At 38.4% G+C, this 11,330-nt stretch overlaps 1 protein-coding gene across 2 annotated transcripts; it reads left to right on the forward strand.

Annotated features, from left to right (window-relative positions):
- The first annotated feature begins 1,312 nt into the window (after window positions 1-1,312).
- On the forward strand, window positions 1,313-10,281 carry LOC109037509 (uncharacterized). Of its 2 annotated transcripts, none has more exons than XM_019052221.2 (3): window positions 1,313-1,549; window positions 7,430-7,666; window positions 9,084-10,281. In XM_019052221.2, exons 2-3 carry the CDS (start codon window positions 7,490-7,492, stop codon window positions 9,285-9,287), a joined length of 381 nt encoding a protein of 126 aa, XP_018907766.2. In that variant the 5' UTR covers window positions 1,313-1,549; window positions 7,430-7,489; the 3' UTR covers window positions 9,288-10,281. The 2 variants fall into 2 exon arrangements, with proteins under 2 accessions (XP_018907766.2, XP_018907765.2); XM_019052220.2 differs by having other exon boundaries at window positions 1,481-1,718.
- Window positions 10,282-11,330: the final 1,049 nt, after the last annotated feature.

Consider the following 11,330-nt stretch of genomic DNA (forward strand, 5'->3'; position numbering starts at 1 on the left):
GTAATTGAACGATGGGAAGAGTGAAATGCACTTGATAAATAGGGAGGAAACTCGCCATTAAGGCTAGTTACTATTCTGCCATGCTAAGGAAGAACGCCGTAGGAGCCTTCAGACGTTGCCAAGTTTCCTCCGATAAAAACCGAATTTACTGGGAAAATTGTGAAAAATAATTTCCAAAATTTTCAGACAAGTTTATGTGCACTTTAATTTAAAATATCTGAAAATTTAAAGGAAAAATACCTATGCATTAATGTTGTCAAAAACACGTGTTTGCTCAAGGGAAATTTGGCAACTCTCGAACGTTCATATGGCGTTTTTCTTTAGCACTGCAGTATTGAAACCAACGTTATAAAGATAGAAGCCGCTTCATCTTCAGACCTTAATGAGGTACCATCAGCAGTGTCCGGAGAAGATCAACGCATTCTAATTCAAGATTCTGATGAGGTGCATAAGCGCAATGATGAATCTCTTTCTACCGTGCTAAGAAAAAACGCCGTATGAACATTCGAGAGCTGCCAAATTTCCTCCGATAAAATGTTAATTTTGAAGGAGAGTTGTGAATATTTTCACAACTAAAAATATTTGACAAAAAATTGAAATTTTTAGAGAATTCAGATGTGCTTAAAATTCTCTGAAAAATTGGATGATTATTATTAACAGATCTCCCCAAAATCCATATTTTATCGAAAGAAATTTGGTAGCGTCTAAATAAGGCTCAAACGGCGTTTCTCTTTAGTACGGTAGATTTTCTGGTAAACAGCTCATTTATATTCCTCTCTTAAAGCCATATATACGTATACCTAAGGATCATACCTCTTAGCTTCAAAATAAAAACTTAATTCGTTAAAATTGAGGCACAGAGATGATGTGACGAATTTTCATATTTTTGAGTTTTAAGAATTGAGAGGATTTAGTTTTGTTAAAAATTTGATATTTTTAAATTGTCATCCAATTTTTTTTCTTCAATTTTTCACCCAAAAAAGAAGTAATTCAAAGCTGTGGAAGCTATTTGATCTAAAACTTAGTTAAAAAGTAACATAGAGTTTTACGTACGAATCATAGCGTTTTTCATCTGAAAAGTCAAATACTAATTTTAGCACTTGAATTATTCAAATTAAATTGCCTGCGGGAACAATTTCCCGCAGACTGCCACCTCTCACAACCTCTTGTCACCTCTCGTGTCTCGTGCCTCTTGTCAGTGGCACGTGACAAGTAAGCATTGCAGGTGGCTGAGCATGATTCAAATTCCCCGCGCAAGTGATGTTACGCAACGCACAACTTTCATGATCACTGCATTGCACCTCCAGCTCTGTGTCCGTGTTTTCCTGCGGCGGGATTTCCCGCAACAACATCATACTGAAAAGGTGCCAACTCAAATCAGGTTTGGGTGAGCGGAGAGGGGAGATCAGCTACTACGTCGCGTTGGAACATCTCTACTCTGGGATTTCGATGAAGCCATGGAAGGTTAACTTGCCGGTTGAGCCGTTGACCTTGGCATCGAATCAGACATTGGGAAGATCTCAGTTATCATCGAAGTTTCCTTGCGAATGTAAGTGTGTGCTTTGGACGTTCATTTCGACTCTCATTTCGTTTTTCTGTGATAAAAACAGTGCTTCCTGAATTGTGACTTCTTTGAGGATATGGACTTTTAAAGTGTGCTTTTGGTGATGTTTGAATAGAATTACAGGAGCCCATGACCGTTTTGTGAGCCTTTCAAAGTGAGTACAACTTCCGGGTTGCAAGCTGCAACCATCAAATAATCAAAATATTAGTTTTATTTAATATGGAAAAATTTACGGTGCATACTTTTTTTCACACGTATATTACAGTATGCACTAGGCTTTGAATTTAGAAAAAATTCTCACATCAAATTTTCTCTCAGATATTGTTAACTGATTCCACGTTTTCGAAGAATCATGCCACCATCAGGGATAGAAGAAGAAAATTAACCCCCCCCCCCCGGCAACCCCATTCTTGCCCTATTTCTGATTGCCTAACAAGCATTCCTTTACAGATGGCATCATGTTTCTATGAAAAATAGCAAATATTCTAGGTAACAATGAGAGAAGGAAGGATGGACATGAATGTGTGTCATCTTTATCACACTCGCTGTACATACTATTGTCTTTTTTTAAATGTAAATTTAAAAAGAATATAGCTAATATGGAGGAGAAATTCACGCTTTACTACTTCACCTTAAATTTTTGGGATAGGCTAGAAAATATTCCTTGCGCCGCAATAATATTTTATGCGAGGTTTTGTGTGTGGTGTTGCTTACAAATGCTTATTGCACCTACAGGAAACATTAATGACGTACAATTTTAGGTAAAATTATACTTTTTTTAATATAAAATGTTCCTTTGTAGTAGCGATACATGCCATTCCGCGTAAAAGAACTGCATCGTTATACTGCATGGAACAGAAATCATTGTTATCAAAAGAGTAATATTATAACTACGACCAGAAGAGTAGGTGGAACTTAAAATCCGCCCTTTAAAAAAAGGGGTAGTAAGAGAAATACTTTTTTTTCACCGCGACAAGCATAAGATACGCAGATGACATATGTATTAAAGGTTACGCTTCATGTACCAATTGGAGTGGCCAATTTGGTTGGAGTTGCCTCCTGGGTGCACGTGAACCGCATTAAGCAGAGAAGCCATACCAGTTTTGCCAAATTTTACCGGGCAATTTCATTTTTTACAAGAGAACGTTTGTGCGGATTCCTTTGAAAATTTTAAGGAATTTACCTCGTGCTATGCAGAAAATTCACTGAAATTTTTACAAAAATCCGCACAACAACTTTCATGTAAAAAATTAAATTTCCCGATTAAATTTGGTAAAAGCTGATGTGGCTTGGTTCCTTTCTGCCTAGCTTGGTCCAATTGGTAGCTGATCTGATTATTCAATACTACCTGTAACCAAAAGTACCAAGTATATGTTTCACGCTGTGTACCTTTCTTCTTATAGTGGCCTCTGTGAGGCTCGCGAAGCCTAAGATGACTGAGAGCATTAGAAATGCAGGGGTCGATAATTTTCTAGATCTTTCAATTCAAAAAGCTGCCTTAAAAAAATTAAAAAAAAAAAAAAAAAAAAAATAAATTTAAAAAAAAAATAAAAAAGGAAAAAAAAGAAAAAAAAGAAAAAATAAAGAAAATAAAAAAAATGAAAAAATTAAAAAAAAAAATAAAAAAAATAAACATCATACATCTGCGAAAGTATGATTTTGTCCCCGGACATTTCGCGAAATCGTACAGAGGTTTGACCATAAAAACGATTGAATTGAGTCTGTGGTGTGGTAAATAGCAACTGAGTCCTGTCTCTACACGGAGAAAAAAACTTCGTGCATGGGACCCGAGGTTGAGGTCATATGGATCTCTGAAGTTTTCTGATCACGTATCCGAAAACTTGGGGTCGAGCTGCCGAAGTTCGGGTCAGACATCGAGACACTTCGGCATGTACCGGAGTACTTCAGATGTATGACCCGAACCCTTCGGTATAAACCGGAGTATTTCAGATAGCTGACCCGAACTTCGGCAGCTGGACCTCAAGTTTTTAGATACGTGATCCGAAAACTTCAGAGATCCATATGACCTCAACTTCGGATCCCACGCACGAAGTTTTTTTCTCCGTGTATATTCACAAAAAAAGAAAGAAAGAAGGAAAAAATTTCTCCCTCGGAAGGTGCTAAACCCGATCCAGCAATTCTTGGAAAGCTTGGAAGATTTTCCACCCCTGCCGCGATGGATCGTTGCCATACGTCCCCCAATGACACTCCACTCATCATCTGAAGTTGGCTACGCAGCACACCGGTGCCACGCGCGTGCAATAATACCAATACTGACCAGTGACCAGAAAGTGTAATGGGCAGGAAGAGTACTGCGGAGCCGGAAAGAGGGGGGCACAATATAGTTCACGCGAATAAATGAAAGTGACCGCACGACGGACGCGAGGGGGGGGGGGGGGCAGTCCGCGAGAAAGAGCCGCGAATCGTTGCCATTTGTCGCATCGCGATCACATCCGTGCCCTGACGGGGGCTTTCTTCCTCCAAGGAAAAACACCCTACAAGCCTATGGACGGTGCAAAAATTCCTTTGATAAAACATGGATTTTTGGGGAAACTCTGTGAACAATTTTCTTCAGATTTGTCGGACGAGTCTATGGGAAATCAGATCCGAAATATCTAGAAATTTCCAGTAAAATAATACGTAACTTTCCTGAAAAAAAAGAGTTTATGGAATGAAGTACGGCACCGTTCGAATGCTCATACGGTGTTTCTCCTTAGCACTGTTCTCGTCAGCGGTGCAGCAGACGCACTTGTCACCTCTATCATGCAGGACCTTCCATCCATTGTTACCAGAATTTCAGATTATTGATCCAGACAGGTTCTCTCTATTGGAGCCGAATTTTGTCAATACTAACGGGCGCATTCAATAAGTATACTTATAATGAGTCACGACGGCATGCAACTAAAAGTCCGTCCTAGGGATTATGAGTGGCCGCGGCACACGAATCAATCCGAGAGGTCGAACATAAAATCTTTAACTGAAACTGCAAATTTGTATGTTTATTTCGTCACATTTCAAAATTCAAAAGAAGTTTCTCAGATAGGAAATTTTACGAAAAAACCAATGAAACCACTTCTAAAACCTCAAAATTGTGTATAAATGGAGTAATAAGCTTTTAAAGTTTCCAAATTTTGTCCAACATTTCTCGTTGATTCGATCCACTGTGCGGTGCGGCCGGCAGTGCAATATTGAAATAGCCCCCATACACGCTGGGCTTGTCGATTTCCTTTGACATTTTTGCAGTGGTGAATGCATAGCTGAAGTGCGCTCCAGCTAGAATTGTATTTAGCAAATGGGTGGTTATTATACGAGGATTAAAAAAAAAACAAGTGGTACGGAATATAACAAAAGAATATGAACTATTAAAAACGATAATCCAGGTATCGGAATTTGGCTATTTTGAAAACGCCTTCAAATGCGGCGTGATACCTCACGCATTCCGGAGAGTTCAAATAGTTGTATCATTGCGCCGTAAGAATGTGACGGAAGATTACAATTATTTCAGCTTCGCGGCTGTTGTAGCATTTGGATACAGTAGTTCTGATAAAACTCTTCAACCCCTCGTCAAATTGTATATTTTGTCAATTTAGAGCTTGTAATATAATTTAATGACTCAGACGATATTTTCGACTCTTGTGATTTTCACAATGATACTTTACCATTAAGTACATTCTCAATCAAATTTCACAGCACAAGGCCTTGGTTTAGCCTTCTTTCGAAGAATGAATAGTAATGATCAATTATTGCTATTCATTTTCATGAGATAATTTTTCATTTTTCTTCATTTTATACATCCAGAAAGGATGTTACTCTAAAAATTTGTTCCCATCAGAGGCATGCGATATGCCGTGTTAAGAGTACACATCGCATGAAAATGCATACGTTGCCAAATATCCTTGAATAAATCATAAATGATCTAAAAAGCTTGGGAATATTTCTCTTCCTTTTCTCGGAGAGTTCACTCTGGAATTCGACCAAGAGGATCTGAAAATTTGAAAGAAAAATATTCTCAACTTCTCTCGGACGTACAACTTGATTGGGGTTTTGGCAACAATCGAGTGCTCATATGGCATTATTCCTCAGCCGTTTAGAGTAGTTCCCTAGTGGAACAACCAAAAAGTCAAAAGGAGAGGTCACAGCGATGCTTGACCTTAAAACCCTCTTAACCTGTATTCGATGTTAATATCGCTGCAAGTGACTTCGGTTCTATTTATGGCACTTTCATTTTATTCCCATTCATTCATTTTAATTTCCTCTCGTGCATTTTGGCAAGACTGGAACGATGGACGGTCGTGTACTCGGTTGGTGACGTGCCGTATGAGCCAGAGAGTGACAGCTCACTCGTTTCATTCCACGCCTCGATCTCAAATCTCACTCGATTTCCGATAGCCGCACTCTTCGCTCCGACGAAAACCGCGCACCTCCGCGAAGATCCCCCTGGAAATTCGCTGTTTTTGCCCTAAATGGCAGCGGACGGCATCGGTACGGCACTGGCGTCGCTTGTGATGAGGTGTCGAACGGTGTGTCGCATCATGACGAGACAGTCTCGCTCCCTCATTTTCGGATGCCCACAAAATCTCACGTCCGAACATCCAAGCGCCGAATTGATGATAGAATGAATAAATTGCCCGAATCACCGTAGCCAGAAGTGACATCGGGCCCGAGTAGTGAGAAGAGACCCGCATTGCAACTTCTGATCGTTATTTTGTTCTTCCTCAAGGGCCGGAATAAGTCGTTCGCAAAATAGTTTTTTATCGTTTGAAGCATTAAATTGATAGGCCTCTGTCCGTGGTGAAAGTTTCAAAATAACTTCAGACATCATACATAGGGTGCTTACATACGTGAGTAGAGAGAGTGTATGGATACTGTGTCCAGTTGAGAACCTTCGGTACCAAAAAATGGCAGTGGCGCTGGGTGGGTGTACGATGTTGCCAACGGACATTTGACAGTTGGACTACAATTTGGAACTATAAATTCTGGCTCATCTGAATAAAACACTTATGTGCATAGGGAAACTTATGGCACATACGTTGTTTTTAAATCGGGCTAGAATTCATAGTTCCAAATTGCAAGATGTAGTCCAGTTTTCCCCAATAAGGGTGAAACTACTTTAGAGCTGGGTGTTTACAATACCATCACCTCAATATTGGGTAATGAATACCAGCACTGCCTTTGCAGGACTAGACAATAATCCAGGCCGGGCTGGAACCTACCCAATATCTGGTTGATTCCATTTGATCTATTTACCTAAGTATGGACACGACCGTTTTTTTCGGTACGCTGCTCTCATTAAAAACCTTGGCATCTATGTCAAGGTTGAAAAGATTTCCTTAAAGACTAATCTTTAGAGTACTATACCTTAATTTGATTTCTACATTATAAAAATCATAATGAAGTTATTAGAATTGCACATCTAAATGGAAATAGAGGGGTATTTTTACCCACAATTTGGCCTACATGCATGTTAGCCAAAAATAATCATCCCATCGTTTTTGCATGCTGCATTTAGGGAATACTCTATATGAGGTCAAAACATATGTAGATAATATATAGGATAGAAATAAATGAATTGTTGTTTCTTTTAGAAAATTAAATGCATCATGATTTTTGCTACATCACAGAATGAGATGCTCGTCTTTGTAGAATCGATCATCCTCATTCCGCTTGAAACTCAGAGGTTTACATTGATGATTTAAATTGTTTCTATCGGAGCGAGGACACTCCGTAACTAATAGTGATTTTCAAATTTAGAGATGGTGTTGCTATGAAATCAAGATGCTGCACCTTAAGTTGGTGCAAGTCCAACAGCCATGATTCACTGTCTGCTTACTCGTATTCATCGCCGATTTTATCGCTGACTTTCAGAGGCCGCGCCTGTTTGGACGGACACACATGACTGCAACACCCAGCTGAAACAAGGAAAAAATGGACCCAAAATGGAGGATAGCGACGTTCGCCCTAGTCTCCCTTCTCATGCTGGTCAACCTAGTGGGCGTAATGGGATTTCAGGCGACCGCCTGGACTGAGTTCGAGTTCAAAGGCCAGAACCATTCTATCACGTCTAGCAGCTGTGTAAATTTGCCGCCTGAATTTCAGAAAAAGGTACTTTATCTTATGTCTTATCGAAAAGGATGATCAATGACACAAGTCACGTTCGGGAGATTGTGAGATTACAAAGATAGTAAATTGATCCCTACGAGATAAAGGGCCTCCCAATTCCGCCGATAAATTTCTAAGCGAAAGAACTTACTTGAACTTTAAAGTCGTAAAATTCTCACTCAGAAATATTTTTACTTCAAATTTGATGCATATTTCTTACGGAAACTTTATTGATTTTTCTCACGATTATATATATGCCAAAATTAGAACATTTTGATCGGAAATTTCTGTCACATTCTTGCAAAAAATTGAATTGTTTGAGTCAATTTCGTAGCTTTAACATGGAGCTACGTTTTTTTCGTCTATGTGCAGGAGAAATAAGTGACTTTTCATTTGCGGATTTTTGCCCCCTCTTCAAAATTGGACTTTAAGGATTTCAAAAGCTGAGGTTTTTTTCACGATTTACTTGTGACCGCACATTCAATTCTCCCTGACTTCTCGGTGCTTGAGGACTGGTCATTTTTTCCGCATCTTCAATCACATCTAAAATCAGTCCTCGGTTGGTTGTAAATACAAAGTAGTAAAAACTAGCTACCCCAAAGTATTTTCCGTCAAAACCAAAATCTTAGAAAAAATCTAGATCCTCTATCATTAATACTGCGGTCTAATTATTTAAATCTCATAACTGTCTCTCATTCAGTCTAATCCAGTTTCAAGAAGTGAAAACTATAAAATTTTTCAGTGAGAATCTGTAATCAAAAACAATTATTTTCTCTACTGAAATTCAACGCAACAATGACCTAATGAATTTGTGACAACGAATCAGGTAAACCTGAATTTTCGAGAGTCTGTTAGGTGCCCTCAAAAAGTTAGTCACTGTGCTCCAAAGCAGAAAAGTTAAAGCTCAGTATTGCCCTTGGAAAAGTTTTGTCCACGAGTCTTGATTAGGAGTTATTCTTTTACCTGGTAAGCACCATAATTTAGGTGTAGTCACTATTGATAGGTGTATTGTGTGTACCTACACATAGACAGTTGCATGTGATACAAATATTACTACTTCAGAGTAGGGCAAATTACATAACCACCTGTTTGAAGGAACACCCAGTATCTCGCCTAAATTTTGATCCATTAGATTGGCTCAAGCCCGATTTGTAACTACACACTCCTAAAGAGTAGAGAGGAGCTTTGTAGATATGTTGAATTGATTTTTGATTATATTCTTATACTCATTCAAAATAGGCGACCACCAGGAGGTGAGTGACAAACCTATTACCTATGATATAGTTGCAAGATCCAAGATATTAAAAATTGAAAAAAGAGAGAAAAAAAGGGAAAAAAAAGTTATACACTTCCCCAGAGGAGCCTCTAGTTCTAGCCATTGTCCTGCTGTGCACTAACTTCTTTGTCTTGCATCTTTCAGGTATCGTCCGTCAACACTCACGGAAGGTGCGTCACTCTGCATGACAGAAAAGATTGCTCTGGCCGGTCGATCGTCCTTTACCCCGGAAATCCGTACCACAACAAACTCTCCGAGTGGATCTTCGACAATAAAGCTGCATCTTTTGGTCCTTGTAGATTTAAGCTGTGTAATAACTGCAAAAGCAAATTAGAAGAAAATCACTAGATGCAAGTGACTGATGAGTTTCTGCTGCAATCAAAGCTGTGCTCTAGTTCGTCTGAATTTAGCGCACAAACAATTGCAAACTCCATCTTAGGATATGAAAGAGACAGGTCGTGAACTTCAAATGATTAATGGCTAATATGTTATGAATAATGTGATAAATAGGACAATTCTGGGCCGAAAAATGATTGCAAATAGATAAAATAAAATTGATACTTATGATTGATTAATCAATATTTATGAAGAGTTTTAAATTCAGTTGCTAGAAAAAATACTCAATTTTTTTGCGAATATACTATTTGAAAATGAGCCATGTAATTAAGTGTGCTGTGATAATTATGTAAAGTACACGTGACAAGAAAATGCTGTGATAAAATGAATTATTATTTCTATACTTGCATTTTTTTAAGGGAATTAGAAAGTGGGAGTTTTAGAATTGAATATGTACTTTTTAATTTAAAATGCATTTCTTTTTAGAAAGTCGATTATAGTAATTTAATGTTGTTCTCTCCGAAAAAAAGAACGGTAGGATAATAAAAAAAATTATCAATTTATCTTGAATACTTAAAACTAATTCTAAATGTCATCAATCATGAAAACTTAGTTTTGGTGTGTTTGAAAATGGGAGGCAGAGAAAAAAATGGCTAATTTTCGCATGTAATTGGAAGAAAAATTAGTACAATTTCCGGCTAGATATTATAACTTGGTAAAAAAGCAACGAATAGTGAGTGTGGATATTGCAGCATTGAAATTTAGTTGCGTTCTTTTGTCTGAAAAACAGCGCGCAACGCAGCGTCTGCGTCTCACAATCAAAGCTTGCAGCACAAACTGCTGCATACACCACTGTTTGAAGGCGTTTTGAAAGCCCAGTCCACTCATTGACTCATTACTTGGATTCCTGCTGGTTGTAGCGAAAACGCATGGCTTCGCGTAGACTGAAAACGTAACCTATCGATTACTCTATCTAGTTTTAAACCAATTCCCGCCGTGATGAAGATCTCTGTCGACGCAGACGCGTTGAAAGATCGACTTCCCTGATGAGTAGCGAGCGGCGGGACAGGTTCCCGTCTTCTAGAAGAAAAAACCGCGGCGAGCTCTAGGCGACATAACAGTTTAAGTGCGAATCATGTAACTCATGCGACTTAAACTGCCGATTATCGGTCGGCCACCGATCAAATCAGTATTAGTGACCGCTGGCCTCACATGAGCCTGATCAAAAAAGATGACTGTTTTTACTCCACCAATGAGATATGGTATCGTAGGCAAAGCATTATAATATCAACGCTACCCCGAGGGAAGATTCAAATTGTTGTTGCAGTGTTGCAACATGTATCAGGGTAGTGAGGTTAAAGCTTTTAAGAATGATCACCGTAATAAAAAAACTTGACAAACATTAAGTTAAATTTGTACAAAATTTTATCTAATTACCTACTGATGAATGTTGGCATGTTAGCGCATGAAATATTTTATAGATAGTCCCATAGTGGAAAATTAAAGTTATCTTGTGCAAATCGGCGGTGAAATTACCAGACCACGCATCCTGCTTTGCGATGATGCAGACTTCCTGTCATACTTCATTTTTCTATATGGAAAACTAATCAACGCCAATTCTTGAAAACTACCATGATTTTTCTTTTCGTAACTTTGCGCAAAATTTGAGGAGTGATATTGATTTCTTCTCCTCCAAAAAAATAAAATGGGAATGAAGATTTTCAAACACTGCAAACCAGATACGAGGTCTGGTAATTTCACCGTTGAAATAAAATATGACCACAAAATATGAAAGCTCATTAATTTATAACAGATATCTTCGACAATCGAAGGGGATTGGACTGCAATTTTGATGTGACAAATGACTTTCAATACAATTAATTTACTAATTTTATTTTCCCAGGGATTAAGGCATGCATTGAGAACAGCAAAAAATTAAACAGAATGGTCACTCTTTACCTGGGTTTGAAGAAAGAAATCTTTAACCATTCAAGAACTGGCATAAAACATGAGCAAATACCTACGTAAATACTTGAATTTGGATTTCTGCAATAC

The sequence above is a fragment of the Bemisia tabaci genome, chromosome 5 (genome assembly GCF_918797505.1).
Source record: "Bemisia tabaci chromosome 5, PGI_BMITA_v3".
Classification (NCBI taxonomy): Eukaryota; Metazoa; Arthropoda; class Insecta; order Hemiptera; family Aleyrodidae; genus Bemisia; species Bemisia tabaci.

What these genes read in the sequence shown, in the direction of transcription:
- LOC109037509 (XM_019052221.2), top strand. Translation starts at nt 7,490, where the DNA reads ATGGACCCAAAATGGAGGATAGCGACGTTCGCCCTAGTCTCCCTTCTC. An exon ending in CGCCTGAATTTCAGAAAAAG is followed by an intron (nt 7,667 to 9,083) that starts GTACTTTATCTT and finishes TGCATCTTTCAG; the next exon opens with GTATCGTCCGTCAACACTCA.